Source organism: Rutilus rutilus (assembly GCF_951802725.1).
Source record: "Rutilus rutilus genome assembly, chromosome: 18".
Taxonomy (NCBI): Eukaryota; Metazoa; Chordata; class Actinopteri; order Cypriniformes; family Leuciscidae; genus Rutilus; species Rutilus rutilus.
The window spans coordinates 10,295,591-10,317,818 of record NC_140231.1 but is presented as its reverse complement, the minus strand read 5'-3'; the positions used below and the strand labels follow the sequence as shown (position 1 = coordinate 10,317,818).

The following is a 22,228-nucleotide window of genomic DNA, read 5'->3' as shown; positions in this document are numbered from 1 at the left end:
GTAAAGTTCAAGTATAATTTTAAGTAGCCTATACTTTATGTAGTAAGTATATCAAAATGTACTAGAAGTATACTAGTAGTACTATTTCAATGCTGCTTGGGACTAAATTGGCCTATGTATTTTCTATGTAAAGTGTATCAGTAGTGAACATTGAGTACTATAGATTTTTTAGTTCTTTTTTAGTACTTTTTACTATTTTAATACTTGTATTATACTTGTACTATTTTTAGCAAATTTTTAGTTCATGAAAGTAGCCTACACTTTGAAATATACTCTCAGTAAGTTATTTAATAGTTTTATACTGCAAGTATACTTGTAAGTTTTCTTTAAGCGAACAAAACATCATACTTAGGCTATAGTTTAGTATGTATATATATATATATTGCACTTTAAGTTTACTAGGCTACTATGTTCCTATTACGGTATTATTATTTTTTTATTGAAATATTACTGTACTTAACTTTTTCCATTTTAAATACATTTTATTCTATATCAACACTTGAATCTGGGTAAGTTTCCTTAAAAAAGGCAACATTTTAAACAAAAGCTGAGAACATCGCATTTTTGTTGAAGACTACGTCCGGATCGAATTCAGATCGCGTCCCCCAAAGCTTCACAGTCGTTTCCTCTTCATGGGTTCGACATTTCATTCAGTAATGTTAGGCAGTTTTGATTTATATGCTGTTTAATGTTTGATGATTGCGTTATTTTACATTTGCGTAAGCAATCTTCTATTGTTTCTTCTTCTTCTTCACCTGTTTTGATCTGGAGATTCTGTACTCTTTCAGAAGATGCGTAGTTGTGCTCCCCGCCTCCCCTACCGTATAACAGTGAAAACATGGATAGCCGGAAAATTCAGTCAATGGTGGGCAAAAGTAGTCTGGCTATCACCAGACCAAGCTCAATCTTTTAAGACTGAACATAAGTCTGGGGAGTCTGCTCTGTATTTTCTACTGCACAAGAGGCGTGATCAACGGTCATAGTTCAAATTACTCTGTACGCAATTGGATAGTCCTGGCTTCAACCAATCAGACCAACGATCCAGTTGACACAATTTGCAGCGAAAACTCCAGGCAGGAAACGTGTCAACAAACGTGTTGGTTTGGAGCATTGATCAGCGGTTTGCAGAAGCAGCAATGGCATCGAGCGATTTTTTCAGGTTGTGCAAAAAAAAAACATGAAAGTGAGTGGTATTCACACCCACTCGAGCAATTTGTTTGCTAAACTAAAGAAGCCAGTGAGCATCGTCGAGAGGTTAAAGGGAATTGGATTGGATTAAACCCGCCAATAGCGTACCAGGTGGATAAGCCAGTTTGTGATTGGTCCCCGTAGATTTGTAACGGAAGCAGGATTGAAGAATGTACAGGGTTCCAGCCTGAGCTGCAGGGCGAAATCAAATCGCCGGCAGGTCGGGCTGGGTTTACCCAGTCTAGGGGAAAAGTAGATTTGAAGTAAATTCCTCTGTACAGTACCAGTGGATTAGGATTTATAAATCAATATTTTCAAACAATGTAAATTTTTAAGACAGTATGTAAAACTATGTGAAAAAGTATTTAATAGGCTTCTCAATCAAAAGAGTAAACACAACTACAAGCCAAGTATACTTAGAATACTTAAAATCTGTGGTGAAAATCAAGCTTTTAATGTTGTTTATCTATCTGGTGTTTTTAATATGCTTTAAGACAAACCATGTGCAAATTCATAAGTCAGTACCATTGCTTGTGTTAACCAACTAATTTTCTCCTTAAAACAGCAGTGAACCAAAAACGTGGTTTGAAATCGCTGGTGTTTCTGACGTCACAAACTACCTTGTAACCAATCAGGTCAATGTGTGATCGTCAACAAGTGGATCTCTGAGCTGGGCTGCGTTCAGTGGTGCGTTGAACACCCTGTTCTGATGACGCAAGAGTTGCAACTATGGCAGCTTAGAAGGCCATTCTTTGTGTTCTTTTTGAAGAATTTTTGGAGCCTGATGAAATCGGTATAAATACGTGTTTAATACTGCAAAAATACACTCAATGTTATAGTCACTGCCCTTGCCGTCCAGAATAAAAGAGAACATCCCAATCGAGTGAAGGGATTTGTGTAAACTGTGGTTCCTAATTATTGTGATCCAACATTTGCCTCGCATTTCAGGATGAAAAGACAAACATTTCAGGTGAAGGATAATCCACATCTTACGTCCGAGACTGTGATCTATATGACCTTATTATTTTTATTGTGAGTGACTTAGCATTATTTCTGATCACTGTTTGATATGCTATATTTTTACCATAAAACTTTTACGACAAACATGTCCTCTAATATCTTCAATTGTTGCGTATACCGAGCTTCAGCGGACGCATTTGTAAACGACTTTACTTGGACCCATTGTGCGAGCTGTCTCTTTAATGCCGCGTGGTTTATATATACATGTTGCTGCTGATTGGACTGACATTTTTGTCACACCCAAACAAGAGAAAACACATCTCAAACCCCGTTGCACACCGTTTCCAGGAAACATGTCATTAAACCCGGAAACCGTAGCAAAACGTTGCACGCCGGTTTGAGCTACAACCTGGTGTGAGTGAGTGGAGGCGGGGCTAATTTGCATATTCATAGATTGTTATTTTTTTCAAGGAAAAAACTTACATATGTTATTCTGGGTAATCAAAGATGAGTTTTAAGGGATAAAATTATTGACTACAGGGGGACTCTCGATCAAAATATTGAGTTCAAGTATAGGCCAAATATAGGCTACTTACACTTTTCTGTCAGTACAGTATACTCAAGTGTAATTTTAAGTATTTTTCTGAGTTTTTCAGTACATTAAAAGTAGACTAAGAGTGTACTTTCTTATTTTTAGTTTTAAGGAAGTATGCTGATAGCACACTTTTTCATAAAGGGAAAGGAATTTTTGAAATGGAGAATCATCCCTTTAGTGAATCATGTGCATGAATAACTGTAACTCATGAGGTTCATCACTTCTGTGTGTTGCAGGAATCTGGTATCAGTTGTTCAGCAGCTGTACCAGCGTGTGATGAGGCTCCTACGCACAACTCTGTGACACCACAACTAGAGGGACGGTGAAACCACAACCAAAGTCTACGGACCACTTATCATGAGATCAGCATTATTGACATAAAACTGTTGACTTTTAAGCGTGAGAACTTTAAAATATATTTCCCAACATCATTAAAAGGTGCATCTCCTTTTACAATGAGTTTGTGTGTTCAAATTTATGATCTATACCGAAGCATTAAAAAGCCATAAGAGAGATTTACAATGGACGGAAATGACACTTTTTGTGATCTCTTTGCAGGTTGGGGTGTTCATTGCGAATGATGCTTATTGACGTAATGATGACGTCTTATTATGCTGCTGGTGTGGATTTGTGGGAGCATAGTCCTGTTAAAGATGGACACATTTTGCTTGCATTATAACATGCGATCTGTATAACCTTATAGAGCAAATGGACAGACAATACAGAGAGAGTCAAAAGGTGATTCTTTGGTTGAACAAAGAGACGTTAATAGAAAGAAGTGGTTTACATATTAGTTATTGAGTGGTGTGATAGGGTGGTTCACAGTTTTCAATTAACAAAGTTACAGCTTTTCACAATACATTTTTATTTTTGTATTTTTTTTCCTTTTCATTCTGTTTTATGGTGGAAAAGAAGACCTTTTATTACCGTTGAGTGATAAAAAATGTGTAAAGATGAAAATGAAATAAACTTTTACAATTTCTGATCTCTGAATTTTATTTTATTTTGGTATTCCAATATATATATATATATATCCCTCAGACGGTCTTCGTTTCGGAGTCACATCCTGGGCCTTCCCGGTCAGAAGTGACCGGAGGCCTAAAAATGAAACTTCCTCCATCCCAGTAAAACCAATGCAATTTATTTTTGTTCTATAATATTTATTCTTTTTAATTTAGTATTTTGAGATCATTTTATTGAATTTATTAATATTTATGCAATATTTATGGTATATTTTTGCCATTGAAAATAATTTAAAAATGTATATAAATATATGTATTTAAAAAAAAAAAATTATACAGTATTTTAGTTTAATATAGAGCCTAGGCCTTCAAAAAAAAAAACGTTTGAAGCAGATTAGCACCATCTGGTGAGAGTATGGAGAGAAAGCGTAGGAGCATGGTGTAACCACTAGATGGCATCTACAGTTCTCTATGGAGAGGCATGTGAATTCCCCAGCTGTTTATGGACACATTAACTTTTTTTTTTGTACAGAATTTGTAACAAAAAATGCAATTCATTCAATTATAACACTTTTTGTAAAATAATATTAAGGTTTTTTTTTTTTTTTTTTTTTTTTTTCCAATTTCCCATTCATTTTCTATGGGGGTCATTTTTGACCGAAGACCACAAGTGTGACTATTTTTTTTACGACCACTTAGCATGCTCGAATCATGACCTCAATTTTTTTGTGCGTGCACATACCTAATGCCATACAAGTCACCAAGTTTCGGAACATTCCAATGAAGCTGTGATTTTTAAAAATTAAAAACAGATTGTTTGTAATCAAAATTTATTGGTGTTTATGTGTATAAAAGTGTGTGTGTATGTGTGTGTGTGTGGGTGGGTGTGTCTTTTTTGTACTCTTGATGTTGTAGAGTGTCACCCCTTTACAGCGGTGTACTTTTTTTTAGGATTGAGGCCGATTTGTAGATTGTACACACAAAAATTCGGAGAAATTTTTTTTTTTTGTCAATTTCCCATTCATTTCCTATGGGTCGGTCATTTTTGACCGAAGACCAAAATCGTCACTATTTTTTTTACGACCACTTAGCATGCTCGGATCATGACCTCAATTTGTATTCACATACCTAATGCCATAAAAGTCACCAAGTTTCATAACATTCCGATGAAGCTTTGATTTTTTGAAATTCAAAACAGAAAATTTATCGGTCAGAAATGACCGAGGACCGTCTGAGGGATATATATATATATATATATATATATATATACAGTGCAATGCATAAGTGAATACACCCATGCTAAAGTTGACTAAAAAGAGGAATAAAAAAATCATATTTTGGAAATTGAACTTAATGCCTTAATTAAAAAAATTAGGAAAAATCCAACCTTTAAGGACACCAATTTTCTTTGTGAATGAATAATGTATCGTAAATAAATAAATGTTCTTCCTTAAAATACATGGTGCATAAGTGAGTACACCCCTATGTTAAATTCCCATAGAGGCAGGCAGATTTTTATTTTTAAGTTTTTTTTTTTTTTTTTTTTAGGATACTATGCATCCTGATAAAGTTCCCTTGGCCTTTGGAATTAAAATAGCCCCACATCATCACATAGCCTTCACCATACCTAGAGATTGGCATGGGGTACTTTCCATAAGATCATCTCTCAATGCAAATCAAACTAGCTTTTAGGCTAACTGAAATAAAACCATGCCAATCTCTAGGTATGGTGAAGGCTATGTGATGATGTGGGGCTATTTTAATTCCAAAGGCCAAGGGAACTTTATCAGGATGCATAGTATCCTAAAAAAAAAAAAAAAAAAAACTTTAAAAAAAAAATCTGCCTGCCTCTATGGGAATTTAACATAGGGGTGTACTCACTTATGCACCATGTATTTTAAGGAAGAACATTTATTTATTTACGATACATTATTCATTCACAAAGAAAATTGGTGTCCTTAAAGGTTGGATTTTTCCAAATTTTTTAAATTAAGGCATTAAGTTCAATTTCCAAAATAAGATTTTTTATTCCTCTTTTTAGTCAACTTTAGCATGGGTGTATTCACTTATGCATTGCACTGTATATATATATATATATATATATATATATATATATATATATATATATATATATATTGTCATTGCATGAAGGACCACCCACATTTGACATCTCAGCTCTTTCCTTTAAAATAATTTTTTCTAAAATTCCTTCTTACAATTAAGGTTAAGGAAATCTCATATAAAATAAGTCATAGAGTCTCTATCCTACCAAGCAATTTTTACAAAAAAAATTAAAGTGATATTTAAAGTAAATGCTCTTTCTGTGAAAGTTCTACGGAAACAATTTCTCACATGTATTGATCCTGCCAAGACACACAGTGTTTCTGGAAAGATGTTAAGAGATTCATTGCTGATAATATTTTAAATAGTTCTCTCTATACTTATACTTATCCTATAAATATGTGATTTTAAGTTATTGCATTAAGGACCATTGCTCAAAGGATGTTGGTTTCCTTATAAATTGTATTTTATTTCTATGTGAATTTCATATCCACAAATGTAAATTCACAATTGGCAAACCCAATTTTACAGTGCTTAAGAAGAGTAAAATGTGCAAAGATGCGATGTCAAACAAATATGCAAAATTTTCTTAATTTAAAATTTGCATATAAACAGTATATATTTACACTTATTCAACAATATATAGACATGTACCTTCTCTGTTTTCTTTCTTTTCATTTTCTCTTTTTTGTAATTTCTATTGCATTGTGAAGCACGTGACATGTTCTGATGTAATATGGACATGCTATTGCACATGCTATTTGTTGATTAAAAAAACATGAATTTCTTTAACGTCACCCTGGGGGAAAAAAGTTAAAAAAAATATTGTTGTTTAAATCAAACCTCACTGATTGCTCCCCCTTGCCGGACAGGGTGACATTGAAAAATGGAGGGGGCGGAGTCTAGTCTCTTTCAAACTTCCGGGCGGGAACTTCCGGTTGCGGTGAGTTGAGTTCCTGCTAGAGACACATGATGGTAAACTAAGAGCCGTAGGTGCGCTCCTGGAGTTTTGACTGCGAAAAGTACAATAATCCTACATGTGGTCGAGACGATGGGGTCAAAAATAAAATAACAGAGGTGACTGAACCACCAAGCCTCAGGTACGTGAGCTCACGGAGCGATATCGCCTAAATGTCGTGATGACTCAGTTTTGTACTTTACGAGAGTAGTTCTGCTTCTGCGTACCTGGCTAACAGTTACACGCCGTTAGATGTCCGATTCGCAACCAAGTAACGTTATAGCGGTCTTTCACACTACGCCAACGCCATAGACCCATTTTATTTATATTGGTGAGTTTGTTCGCGTTCTGTTTCTCTTTTTAATTTGCAATGATAACCTAAAAAGTTAAATGTGACATGGGTTGAAGAGAGAATAGGCGAGAGCCATTGCTTGCTGTCACTCAAGCTCCTTGGCGACGGAAGTAGGTGGAACTTCAGATCACTCCCACCAATCAGGATCGCAGATAAAATGACTGACAGACTTCGCAACCAATAGAATTACCGCAAATTTCCTATGGCGCTTGCAATGATTCTTTAATGCGGTTCGTCTTATTCCGGTGCACATTTGTCTATGCATCTGGGAAGACTGGCTGTAACGCAGACGGGTAGCGCTATGTTGTACAGTGTGAGATTAAAACAGCTGGTTTGCTCATATTTTGGCTTCCTGCTGTTTTTAGTAGGACTCCATCAAGCCGAGGGGGCCGCTACAGAAATGGCAAACCTGAACTGGAAGCCTTTCGTCTACGGAGGAATGGCCTCAATTGTCGCAGAATTCGGTGAGTCTCTGTTGTGCACCTGCTATTTTTATCACCTATTAAAGAGCACTTCTTCATTTAAGTTTGCATAGTAGATTTATTCGGAATACATGTTATTATCTCATATGAAAGTGACAGAATGCATATTCATATTTGAGAGAATATAATGTATTATTTAGTTTTGTTCAGACGTATTTTTGTTTACGTGTCCAATAGCTGATATAAAGAACCGAGTTTCTTTCTACATTTTGACACTAATATGTAAATAATAATCAGGTTTCCACAATAAAACGGGCATTATAAATATTTTATTTTGTATTATTATCATTATTATAATTGATATACTGTTGTATTAGTATAACATTCTAATTGTAAAGCTATTGCATCATTATTATTATTACTATTTATTACTTCTATTAGTTGCTGTACTATTTATAACTATCAAAGTATTCCCTTTAGAATCACTATTGGCGTGTTTGTACATTGGAAGGATTATAAAATGAGCCTTGATTGTTAGTGGAAGAACGATTTGCAGAACATGAAAAACAACATTCCCAGCCACTTAAAGAGAACGAACAGTTCGAAATAGGGTGGGACATTCGATGCCAGATATGAGAAACAAAGCAGCCTTTAGATACAGTACTAATATGCATAATAAAGTACTTCTAGATTTGATCTGAAAGGTAACCCATTATTGAATCTTGCAGGTACGTTTCCCATTGATCTCACAAAAACGCGTCTCCAGGTTCAAGGGCAGACGCACTGCATGGAGGTCCGATATCGGGGGATGTTCCACGCTTTGTTCAGGATTGGAAGTGAAGAAGGCGTCCGGGCGTTGTATTCGGGGTGAGTTTAAATTATTAAAAGCTTCTGAATGACAACAAATGCTTCACTTTAGCATCAGTGTTATGGTGTTTTACTGTACAATTTCTGAAGATCAGAGTTATGTTCCCTTTTAAAGGTATATGTGTAACCCGTTCAGTGGGTTTTAAATACAGCTGATAGCTGTAATAAACTCTCTAAATATAGATGATATTTAATTCACGAGGTTTGTAGAGGAGCTGAGTCAAGTGAAACTGGCCCTCTGCTTTGGCGTGCGCAGACTGCAGTCGTTCCAGTATGCTTGGTCATTTTATCTGTGCGTCTCACAGCATCTTGTTTTTCAAACCATCATCTCATATTAATCTGCTGTTTCTTTCCCTGGCCTGAAGCTTATGGTTAGGAGGTTACTGCCATTGCTTATCATTTTCTTTTTAAAACACTTTAAGGCTATGCATTAATTATTCTTAGTGATTGAACTTTTTGGATGTCTCACAATAATTCTGGTGAAAAGGTAGACTTGGATTGAAAGAAGGACCAGATTTATATATAGAGACTGGTGGGCTATATTATTATTATTATTATTATTATTATTATTATTATTATTATTATTATTTGGGCCAGTAAGCAATCACCCACTTCATTGCTGAACTTAAGTTAACTTTTCACTGCATTCAAAACTTGCTCATCATTTCACAAAAACATCTCAGAATCAACTCCCTCTCTGAGATGCGATAGCAATGTTTGGTTTGTGACCGGGCTGATTCTTTTCAATGAACATGTTGAAACGTTTTGCAAAGCGCACTGAACGATTTATTTGTGAATTGGCTTTAAGAAAATTAGAGATGCAGTGATTTATCGACCGCTGATATTTATTTAAACTACTGTTAAAACTACCTAAAAAGCAGTGTTTATTTCATATGTATCTTTGTTCTGCTGTATTAATGCATTTATGTTGGCCTGCTGAATGTTAAATGGATCCGCTCCTTGTTCATTAGAAAATAAATGATGATGCAGCAATAAACTAGCTAGTACGACTTAGTGCATGCGTTTTTGAACTTTGCTAATTTAAAACATGATCGAAATACTTCAAATAAGAGAGCAAGTGACAAATATCAGTATCTGAACTGCCAATAATTGTTTGTTAAAATTGGTATCGGCCCAAAAAAATGCATCTGCATCCCTAATGAAAATCATATTAGTTATTTCAGAACTAAATCTGCTGTAAAAGGTTGAGCTGTTTAAGCCCATTGAATGAAATGCTTGATTGTGGATGCATGGCGTTCTTCTAAAAATGTTGATGCCTTTTAGCCCATGTTACGTCTGCATATAATGCGTGCTTCTGTTATTTGCCACTACAATTACAGACAATTTGTATTCCCCAATTTGTTTCATACTGTATGGTATATTTAGTCATTTTTAGGGATGCACCGATGTGAAAATTGTGGCCGATACCGATAACCGATATTAATATTGCTGTTATGGCCGATACCGATATTTACCGATGTCGATATCTCTGTATAGAAAACAAATTTTAATGATTATCAAATAAAGAGCTATTTTCCAAAACACATTTTTTTTACTTTAGAAATGACTGATATTGGGCACCTTTACCTGTGTGCAAAATATGTCACACATACACACATTGCATTGCATATAATGTGTGCTGGTCAACTTGTCTAAAATTAAGAAACCCTTAGAAAACAGTAAAAAAAAAAAAAAAAAACAGGAACATGTGTACAATTAAGATAGGCTACTTCATTTATTATTCCAATATCCAAATATTATTCTAAAAAATACCACAGGGAAAAGGGCTTCTTGTGACTGTCTTTGCCTTTGAACATTGCACATTTTAAACAGGACACGCAGCTGAATAAATGTTAGCCAATACAAACATATTTATAGAAAACAGTTGACAATGAATAGACAGGAGTCCAATAATAGCATAACGAATCACTTATTCTAAAAATAATAACAAGTAGGCTATAAGACGAATCCGACATATGGGCTGTGTTAACAGTAAAACGTCCGTCATTTAACGAATTTTAAAAACACGGATGGATAATACAAAATGCTTTCTGACATTTTGACAGAAAAAAACAAACAAGCAAGAACAAAATTTAAACTTAGCCCGTTTTCATTTTACAATTATCTTCTCTCTCTATGTGCGCGCGTCCGTGTTTGTGAGAGAGAGCTCGCGCAGCACCGGTAGCCTACTTTTTTAATCCATAAGTAACGAACGCGATAGTTTTCATACAAACTAAATATGTAACATAATTAGGTAGGTTACTTTAGTTATTATTAACACAATAACACATGAAAAATAGTGCTTTCTGCTTAGCCCGTTTTCATTTTACAATTATCTTCTCTCTCTATGTGCGCGCGTCCGTGTTTGTGAGAGAGAGCTCGCGCAGCACCGGTAGCCTACTTTTTTAATCCATAAGTAACGAACGCGATAGTTTTCATACAAACTAAATATGTAACATAATTAGGTAGGCTACTTTAGTTATTATTAACACAATAACACATGAAGGCTACGTTTCTCAACACTGAGAATGAATAAATAAACGCCTGTTTCTCCACTCGCGCTTATCAGAATCCACAAATCACACGCGCTGTCACTTTTGAGAAAAATCAAATTCGAATGGGTATCATATATCAAGCAATATATTCAAATATCTACGAGTCAAAAAACGATCAGTCAAAAATGTGTCATGAGGAGGAAAAAAACATAAGTCGCACTGGACTGCATTAACAATGTTACGGACGTGAGCGCTCTCGGCACTTAAAAACTGCTTTAAAACTTTCACAGAGACCTCAAGCAGAAAGCACAAAGCCTGTCTTTAAATTTAATTTCGTTTTGTATTAATTGTATCTTAATTTTGATCAATGTTTCATCAACGAATTGCATTGGATTTAATAAATAAAAAGTATATATACTAGAAAATATTTAATCAGGACAGAGGCGACGGCGCGTGAACCTGGAGCGCGTCTCATAAATGAACCGAAACCTAATTGTATCTTAATTTTGATCAATGTTTCATCAACGAATTGAATTGGATTTAATAAATAAAAAGTAAATATACTAGAAAATATTTAATCAGGACAGAGGCGACGGCGCGTGAACCTGGAGCGCGTCTCATAAATGAACCGAAACCTACCTGCCTCACAGACCTGAGACATATATAGAAAGCTTGAAACTTCTATTTTTAAACAGAACAATTCAAAATGAAAGAAAACAGACTGTTCTCTGCTTATGTCATCTGTATGAAATGTGTATTTCTCTCACATCAACCTCTTCAGCTTCACACATTAAATATCGGCCTGTTCACATCGGCCATATTTTGACATCGGAACGATACCGATGTGTAAAAAAATGACCATATCGGCCGATATTATATCGGCGGCCGATATATCGTGCACCACTAGTCATTTTCACTTGTTTGAACACTTGAATTATCAGTAGCCTAACTTAAATTGATATTTTAGTGTATTGAAAATTCATATTTCATAGCATATTTTCAGATCAATACATATTAAATGTCTGCTCTTATCTTCCTTATTAACTAGTGCTGGCTAAAGTAAATAATAAATGTGCTTCATCGATTAGTACCTTTTACTATTAATACTTAAGTAAATGAAAAATCAAGTTGTTTTGTATTTTTATATATTTTTTCATGTAGATTTTAAAAGTAGTGCTTGTACTTTCACTGGAGGAATACTTTATTAAGTTTACTCAAGTTATGGTACTTGATTTTTGTACTTCGTCCACCACTTATCACAACATTTTGTGCAATTTGCAATGATGAGGCCAGACTGTTTTTCAGAGGAATTCTTTTTTTCCTGTGGTACTATGGAAAAATATGGTGAAATGGTGTACTTTTGTTGAACCAATTTGCACAAATGTTTGCATATGTGCTTTGCATGATTTTGCCTCTGTTTTCTAAACATATGAGAAACTTTTGATGATGTGCGCACACTTTAATGTTTTCTGACATTGACGACCATTCATTCTTTTTTAGTTTGGCTAATCCTTAGAACTCAATTTATATAAATCCTTGCATTAATAAATGTGCTTGTTAGTCATTGCATGGTCTTGTGATGAATTTAGTCTGTCATTGAAACTGATCTATTTAGATTTCCATTTCCATTTAGTCATTTAGCAGACGCTTTTATCCAAAGCGACTTACAAATTAGGACTGAATTAAGCGAGTCATCATGAAGAGGCAAAAACAACGCAAGAAGTGCTCAAAATAATTTAACCTCGGAATGGAAAGAAAGCAATGACCTTGAAGTTGTGTGTTTTTTTTTATTCCTAGAATTTCACCTGCGCTCCTCCGACAAGCTTCCTACGGCACAATCAAGATCGGTACCTACAACACACTGAAGAAACTGTTTGTTAGCCATCCTGAAGGTGGGTTTAGGATGAATCCTTTGATCATACTGTTCATTTCATACTACCTCTTTTCTTCTCAGTGCAACATTTCTGTAGTTTGAGAACAGAATGGAAAAGATACAAAGCTTTAAACTTTGTGTTTGGCGCTTTGAAGCTGTTATCTTCAAATACATGATCTTACAATTATATTAATATCTAACTATATCTATATCTAAATATAAAAACATTGTTATCAAACACATCTGTGACAAATTATTGATGATAACCTACTTTGACTGTATCGGGTAGCTCTATGACAAGGAATGAATCGTCTCCAGAAAATGATCAACACCGTAATGTGTTGAGTGATATGGGGTAGTCGTTGACTTGTTAGCCAACATGACAAACATGTTGCACACATCCAGTCACAAATGTTTTTTTTGTTTTGTTTTTTGAGTAGCAATAGCTTTAAAGGGATAATTCACACAGAAATGAAAATTCTGTCAGTAATTACTCAACCTCATGTCCTTCCAAACCCGTAAGACATTCGTTCATCTTCGTAACACAAATGAAGATGAAATCTTTTTTAATGAAATCTGAGAGCTTTCTGTCCCTCAATAGACGGCTACGCAACTGCCACTTTGACTCCTCAAAAAGTTCATAAAGAGATTGATCACAAATAAATATTCATGAACGCTTATCAGCTGTGGTAAAAGGAAGCTCAAGCATGTTTACCTGACATGAGAGAACCAGTGAGGTTCATTCTCGTGTTACGCAGCACGTTTGAGCTTCAGAAAGAACCAAAGAGGTTCATTCTCATGTTACGCAGGACGTTTGAGCTTCAGAAAGAACCAAAGAGGTTCATTCTCATGTTACGCAGGACGTTTGAGCTTCAGAAAGAACCAATGAGGTTCATTCTCGTGTTACGCAGCACGTTTGAGCTTCAGAAAGAACCAATGAGGTTCATTCTCGTGTTACGCAGCACGTTTGAGCTTCAGAAAGAACCAAAGAGGTTCATTCTCGTGTTACGCAGCACGTTTGAGCTTCAGAAAGAACCAAAGAGGTTCATTCTCGTGTTACGCAGCACGTTTGAGCTTCAGAAAGAACCAATGAGGTTCATTCTCATGTTACGCAGCACGTTTGAGCTTCAGAAAGAACCAAAGAGGTTCATTCTCGTGTTACGCAGCACGTTTGAGCTTCAGAAAGAACCAATGAGGTTCATTCTCATGTTACGCAGCACGTTTGAGCTTCAGAAAGAACCAAAGAGGTTCATTCTCATGTTATGCAGGACGTTTGAGCTTCAGAAAGAACCAATGAGGTTCATTCTCATGTTACGCAGGACGTTTGAGCTTCAGAAAGAACCAATGAGGTTCATTCTCATGTTACGCAGCACGTTTGAGCTTCAGCAAGAGGTTTGTTCTCGCGAGTAAAGCAGGTTCGGTTGAGCTTTTGTTTATGTTCGCTGGTCAATGTTTATGTGAATAAAAGCCTAAATTCAATCTGTTCATCATATAAAGCGATAGTCTCTTCAGAAAATTTGGACTAAACCACTCGATTCATATGGATTAACGATTTCTTTATAGTTTTGTAATCTCTTTATGAAATTTTTGAAGCGTCAAAGTGGTAGTTGCGTATGCGTAGCTGTCTATGGAGAGACAGAAGGCTCTTGGATTTCATCAAAAAGATCTTCATTTGTGTTCCAAAGATGAATGAAAGTCTTACGGGTTTGGAGCGACATGAAGGCGAGTAATTCATGACAGATTTTCATTTTTGGGTGATCTATCCCATTAACTTCCCAGACTACTGAAATCAATGTTGAGTCCAATGTTCATGTAGTTGTCCAAATAGTGTTTGTGAGGATTTACGTAAGCAATTGTTAGCAGTTGCCCTTGAATGCATTTCAGATCAGTCCCGTTGTAAGGTTAGCTACCTAACACCCGTAACTAGGCATGATGTAAGTCAGAGAACAATAAATCCTGTCTCTCGTGTGCTAATTTGAGTTTGTCCTAACCAGCTGTGATTAAGTGGCAAGTCGTTTTCTTTGTATAAATCTGGCATTTTGATGAATAGTCATGCCCACAGTGAAGTCTTTTTTTTGTTCAAGGTGTCGTTCCACAAAACGGATGGGATTCGGGGAAATTTAATGATTTTGGTTAGCTTTCTCTTACAATTCTGGTTCCATCCGATCCTGACATGATGAAAGCAAAAATTCAGTTCTCATTCATTTCTCTAGGGTGAGTTTCCCGTTGCCAACTAAGGAAACGCTCCCCTGACTGATTTATAAGTGTTTACGATTCACTAAAAAGAACGGTCAATTAAGAGCACTTTGTTCAGGAATTGCACTGAATCGTCTAGCTGTATAGTTTGCGATTTATTAAAAGGTTAGTTCATCCCAAAATTTAAATTTACTCCTGTTGTTTTAAATTTCGTTGCAATTAAGATGTCTCTGATGAAACCTGAGCGAATTCGGTCCCTCCATTGAAAGATCATTGCACCAAAACTTTGATGCTTCATAAAGAGATTGTAAAAGTGGAATCAAGTGGTTTTAACCAAGTCGTGAACACATCAAATATGGTGAACAGAAGCTCAAATGTGCTTGATTGAAGAAGAAAAAAACCCTCATTGGAACATTATTCTGTTTTCTCACCTGTGGCTGTTGCTTACTTGGTGGTTTTAAGTTGATGTTACACAATGGGATATTAGATAACAGGGTTTCAAGGAACACTTTTTTTTTTTTATGTAGCATTTAGCTAAATTTTCCATTGGTTTGGCTAATACTGTTGTTGAAAACAAGGTGTAACCACCATCACTAATGTGCGGTCCAAACAAAGGCAGACAGGTCTCTAGCATTACCTTATCTGGTGCTGGCGCCGCAGATTTCCATCTGACCTGCTACAGAATCTTCCCTGCTCTGCAAACATTACTTGAATCCCTGTGACAAACACTCAAAGACAGGTCACAGCTTGGCCTTTCTATTGTATTAAACATGCTGTATTTAGACTCTTCTGGTCGATTTCTATTGCTTTTACTGCATGGTTTTCCAAGGATGTTGCCACTTTTTGTCAAATGCTTATTTTGATACAGGCTTTGCCTGCTGGTGTGGGGATACCAATACCCGTTCTCCTGCCAAAATGAACGGCTGTTCTGACTGTTGGTCACATTGATCAAGGAATCACTGTAATTATTGATCTAAATTTGATCCACACTTAAATTTTGTTCTTTCTCCTCCTGTCATCACACTGAACTCTAATCTCATTCATTTTTCTCTCCTCTTGGGGTCTTATCATTAGTGCCTTGCTCTATACAGACTAGGTGCCACATCTTAAAATACTGAGACAAGGCTTTACTCAGAGCATTTACAAAAATAAGGCTTTAGTGCACTTTAAATTAGTTTATCTGTGGTTGATTGATTATTGCATGTCTTATTCCTTCCTTATTGTGTTTATGTTATTGATTTGAATCATTAAACTGCTAATTGATTCGTAGCTTCTTTTTTTAGTCTTTAATGAAACGTGTTAAAGAACATTCTGAATCTAATGGGTGCTCTTGTCTGTTTTCCAGATGAAACTATGGTGATTAATGTGTTTTGTGGGGTGGTGTCTGGTGTTTTGTCCTCCTCTTTGGCAAATCCAACTGATGTGCTAAAGGTATGTAAAATCTCCTCCGAAAAGCCACAACTAATTTTAGTATAATAATGCAGAAAAGTTAATATAACTGTGCATGTAATTAGTCTTTTTTTCTGTTGAGGAATTATCCGGAGAGAATAAATAAATAAATATAGAACATTGAATTTGACACATGAGATTTGTTTGATCCAAAAACTGTGAAGTATTACTACAATTTAAAATAAAGTAATGGTGAAGCTGAATTTTCAGCATCATTACTCCAGTCACATGATCCTTCAGAAATCATTCTAATATGCTGATTTGATGTTCAACAAACATTTCTTATTGTTAGCAATGTTGACAACTGTTTTTGCTTATGATAGTTTGCTGCATAATATTTTAATGAAAACAGATTCTGATTGTTTTGATAAATAAAAAGTTCAAAAGACCAATATTAAAATATCTATTGTAGATATTATATCTTTACTGTCACTTTTGAACAATTTAATTTATCAATTGCTAAATAAAAGCAGTATTATTAATTTAAATCTTACTGACCCCTAACTTTTGAACTGTGGTGTTTGTGTATGTGTGTAGACATATTTATTTTCATATTTATGCTTAGGTCTTCTAAAATTAGTTTAAATAAATGATAGTAAATAAGAGATGATGATTCTCCCACATTCCTGAATAGACAGCAACATTGATTTCAGTATTTGACGGCTTGGCCAGCACACAAATTTGCTTACGGTTATGAATTGCATGTGAACACATTTTGTGTACATACTTTGTGTTAATAACCGAACTGCTTGCAGCTGTGCTAAAGATAAGTATGTTTCCCATCTTATCTTTCTCCTAGCTAGGACGGCACGATATTGAAGAAAAATGTGATATGCGATAAGAAATACCTTGAAGTGTGTAAAATGAATAAATAATATTTAAAAAATAAATTAATATAAACTATATATAGGTTTCCACTACGTTTTGAAGTATCCTATTAAAATCATTTAGATATTGCAAGCTATGTACATTTGTGATATTTAAAATTTCAATATATATTGTGCAGCCGCTGAGACCACTGAGCTTGTTTTGTCTGATGTCTTGTTTCCCTCGGCTTTATCAGATTCGCATGCAGGCTCAAGGTAGCCTGTTACAGGGAAGCATGATGTCTAATTTCATCAACATTTACCAGACCGAGGGCACGCGAGGCCTGTGGAGGGTGAGTGCTTTCATTACGTCCTGTCTGAGTCTGAGACATCAGTGGTGAGATTTCAAAGCATGCGTGGCCACCGGCTGTTTGAATATCTCCTTAGCGTTCCAGCTTCTGGGATTTTCATGCCTGTCTTGTTTTCAGGGTGTCATTCCTACTGCACAGAGGGCAGCCATCGTGGTGGGTGTGGAGCTGCCAGTCTATGACATCACCAAGAAGCATTTGATTCTTTCAGGCCTGATGGGAGACACCGTGTTAACTCATTTCATGTGAGCATTTCTAGCAGTTCTTGCTTGTTGATGTAAAATTTGAATTATTAAAACATTGACCTCATGAGTCGCGTTGTTTCTTCTGTTTATTTAGTTCCAGTTTTGCGTGTGGTCTGGCAGGAGCGCTGGCCTCCAACCCAGTGGACGTGGTGAGGACGCGCATGATGAATCAGCGTGTGCTCGCCGGTAACCATATGTACAAGGGCACCCTGGACGGACTCATGCAGACCTGGAGAAATGAAGGGTTTTTTGCTCTCTATAAAGGCTTCTGGCCCAACTGGCTGCGTCTGGGACCCTGGAACATCATTGTATCCTTTATCAGTAAAATACTTTGTTTTAGGGCCTTAAGGGGCCAAGTGCGATTGTTGCTTGATTCTATCAAACCCTGGTGCTTTTGCTTTCATCTTCATCACAAACTTGCATGGCGCATTATGAAGATCAGGTCAATATATTGTTTGTATTTATTCAGTGGTATTGTGCACAGCAGAGTGAACAACACTTGGGTCACTATATGTGCGTCGCATTCTGCTGCATGCTAACGGGCTCAGAGGAGACAGCTGATTGTGAGCCTTTCATTTGCTCTCTCTCGCTTGTATTCAAGGTAAATCATCACCAGTGCCATCCCCTACACTGTAAAAAATTATTGTTGGTTTAACTTAAAAAGTAATCTGGTTGCCTTAAAGGTATAGTGGAGGATTTTCCCGAATTTTAGAAAAGAACCGCCCTCTCCACATTTTGAAAAAATTTACATGCGCAACACTCTACCTGCTCCTGAGCGTGAACGCCTAGTAAACGTGTGCATGAGAGAGCATGCACGAGCCTAGTGCGTGACTTGTGCCAGGGCTAGCATCGCTAATCATAGCTTACATTAACTTTTACTAGCAGTGATTTTAAATGGATTTCTCCAAATAGCATGCCAAACTTGACCTGTCGAGTAGAAACTTCGCGACTGAGGCGTCAGTGGGAAGCACAACCTGTGCTTTTAGCGCACGCCAGCGTGTGAAATATTCTCCCCAAAACACTCTGGTCTTGGTTCTTTCTTCAGAGGCCTTTCTCTTCTTGTCATACAATTCGTAGACACTTTTTCTCTTGCGACCCTCAGACATTTTGAAAAAACCCGGTGAGAACGGCGAGCTTCAATGAATGGCTGAAACCCCAGAAAGCGAAAACTACCTAGGGACGAGCACGTACGACGGCCTTTTTACGTAAACATATCAACAAGAATGATTGACAACTAGGAGGACCAATAGTCTTGATGATCCACCCGGAAAAAGAAAATCCTCCACTATACCTTTAAAATTTTGTTAATTGAAATAAGAAATTTGAGATTGGTTTAATCAACAGAAACTCAAAATATTATGTTATTTGAACCACATAAATTATCCAGTTGATTTGACAAAAGAAAAAAAGATACATTTCAAGGATAAATCATGAAAATATATTTTTTTTACAGTGTACATCTTTTGTTGAACTAATGACGTTGTCCTTGGCTAAAACACATGAATAGGTTACTTTACTTTTGGAACAAGTGCGGACACGAGTTCACGAGCCGCATGACAGCTTACACATTCCAATTTTTCATGCGAACCATCATGCTCTGTTTCGAACTAAACAGTGTGAAAGCACTCTTTGAAATGTCCTTGGGTTTGTAGTGTTTGCATAGTCCAACCACTAGAGGTCAGTACACTGCAACATGAGATCGATGGATATATATCTCACACACACACACACACACAAAGTGGGCCCCAAAAATACTTGGACACTTAAGCCAGAAAAATATGTATTTCTATTATTAATATATTTTCATGAACATATCACAGGTATTACAATATTACGAAGTGGCATTTTTTTTTTTTATATAACTCAAACACACTTTTAAATCAAAACATGTAAAATAAATGTAAGGTTTTAAAATTCGAAACAATAGATATATTGTTGAAATCAAAGACAAAAGGAGTTTCTCAGAAGAGTTAAGTTAGTTCTTGTATAATTTGTTTGCAGATACCACTGGCTTAAATATTTTCTATGTAATGCAATGAAATTCCAACATTTTGAAGTAGACTTAAAGGATAAGTTTGTAGATTTTCAACCATAACATGAGAATAAGATTTGTGTGTGTGAACGCATATGCTGACATCTATCTATTCTTCCTGTGATCCTTGACTTAAATTTCAGTTCTTCCTCACCTTTGAGCAGCTGAAGAAGTTTCCGTTGTAGCTGAGTCTGTGACTTGCTGAACTGTGTCTCTCTGTGTGTGTGTGTGTGTGAGTGAATGGAGCTTTTGTCCTTCAGCATTCATCATCCCTTCTCCATCACACACACCTATAAGTATGTTTATTTAAGAACTTGTTTTATTCTTTTCTCATTTGTATTGCACATACTTGACACATTTAAACACTCGTTTTTGCACTCGATAATGCTTTATTTTTCACTCCTGGCAGCTATCTGTCCGTCAGCGTCATGTTCACAGGCCCAGCGGTGATCTCGTAACGTATGCTTAGTCAGCTAGGAGCCGCACTGATGGAATATATCTGAAATAAAGTGCGATAGCTGGAAACCATCACGCGTAGTTTCTCCTCACTCATGGCATCAAACGATTATGCTCAAGTTAAGTTACTAAAGACACGTCCACCGGGTGAGGATGTAGAGCAATAGATAGCGTATTACTGAATATATCTAGAATATTTGAGGTCAGCACACTCTAAACGAGATGTTATCCTTGTAAGTTAAACTGTTCACATGTAGACACCGCTTCAATGACAAATCTTTTTGCTTTATCTATAGACTAGATATGATAGGACATGTCCATGTTGTAAACTTGTATGCAGGTCAAATTAATACCAAAGGATCTACTAAGTTGGTGATGTGACCTCACATCCTGGATCTTTGAAATCAATGAGCCCCGTTCATAAAACTCATGCAAATTTTAGTGTAACTTCAATCATTCATAAGTCCGTTCTTGCTCAAGTTGGCACATTTAAGTCAACGCTGCTTGTTTCTTAAGGCCCAATGTGCGCAAAAAGCTGCTTTTATCCAATATTATGTCTAAGACTTCTGAAGTTCTCAATGAAAATAGGTGAGGAGGTTATGCTTGAACACGCACAGAATTTAAAATCACTTGTGCACAAGATATATGTACTGGTTGTACATGGTTGTATTTTTTTTCTCCTTTTTTTTTTTTGCAGCGATCTCTTAATTGCCACATAGATGTGTGTATGCAGTTTGTATGTGTGTGTGTGTGTGTGTGTGTTCTGAGAAGCACATGCAAGATATTAAATGTTTTGGCAACTGTCAAGAGTGTGTAAATACTGCAACTGTATGATAGAACAAAAATAAAATATTAGCATATACTTTTTTTTCTTTTCTTTTTTTGCATTTTAGGTCAGATTTTGTGGAAAAAGGGGTCAGTAGCATTTCTGGCGCTATCCTCCTTTGCCAAAGTGTACACGTTTTGAACCAGAACTGCACTGTTGTTTCTGAGTTTTTAAGTGACATTATTATTATTATTATTGGGAAGGTACTGTTACATATTTATCATTGTATGTCAATATATTTCAAGCCTTACCGCTTCCTGCTTTTGTATTTATGCCTTTGCCTGATCGTTTTATGCCTCTTGGTGTGCTAGCCAAACATGAAGGGTTTATCTTCTGCTATAATTCAATGTGCTCTGTTGTTCATAACCTTTAACATGTTCATAAGCAATTCAAACTACTGTAAACTAATCAAACATTCTTGCTTAAGTTATATGGGCAAACTGTTCTTCATACGACTTTAAGGGGTTTTCCTCTTTGATATACTTGCTTCCAATTCTTTCTCAGACTTTGGCTTTTGCTAGATCGGTCATTACAGCATGGTGCATGAAATATTCCTCTGGATAACTTTTGAAAATGCTTATTTCAATGTGCAGCAAAGACCAAGAACCACATTAACGAATGTGCCAGTGTTTTTATTTCAATTTACTGTTAGTCACCCACAGATCATGGTGTTTTGTTGTTTTGGGATTTTCAACATTTTCTTTATTATTTAGCAGATATTTGCTGTTTTATCGTATGAAATGTTCTTTTGTGTAGATGTACTTTAATTGTAAAGGGTGTTCATTTGGATGTATAATGGAAGTCATGATGAATGAAGTCATACAATGATGAAAATTCTACAATTTACTCCCAATTTAAAATTTACTGCAGCAAATTAATTTGATAAATGAGCTTATGAAAAAGGGCAGAATTAAAAGTGTTGATACACACACACAATGTTATATTGTGCTGTGTTTTTAAAGTGGGTATAAAAGCAAATTTTCTTTTCTTCAAAAATCGAAAAACATCCAATATCCATTGCTGTGTATTATATATTCTTGCAATTGCCAATTTCTTTGTGATCCACTCTTTAGTTAAATGTCTTTGGTGAACACATTATTTATTATGATCTGTTGCT

General features: G+C 35.9%; 1 protein-coding gene across 2 annotated transcripts; it reads left to right on the top strand.

The window, feature by feature from the left end:
* The first annotated feature begins 6,706 nt into the window (after nt 1–6,706).
* slc25a14 (solute carrier family 25 member 14) lies at nt 6,707–21,147 on the top strand. Of its 2 annotated transcripts, none has more exons than XM_084386926.1 (9): nt 6,707–6,866; nt 7,442–7,540; nt 8,227–8,365; nt 12,658–12,752; nt 16,275–16,360; nt 17,442–17,537; nt 17,673–17,797; nt 17,892–18,105; nt 19,973–21,147. In XM_084386926.1, the coding sequence occupies exons 2-9, from the start codon at nt 7,477–7,479 to the stop codon at nt 20,012–20,014; spliced, it is 861 nt and encodes a 286-aa protein (XP_084243052.1). In that variant the 5' UTR covers nt 6,707–6,866; nt 7,442–7,476; the 3' UTR covers nt 20,015–21,147. The 2 variants fall into 2 exon arrangements, with proteins under 2 accessions (XP_084243052.1, XP_084243053.1); XM_084386927.1 differs by having other exon boundaries at nt 6,712–6,866; nt 7,445–7,540.
* The last annotated feature ends 1,081 nt before the right edge of the window (nt 21,148–22,228 follow it).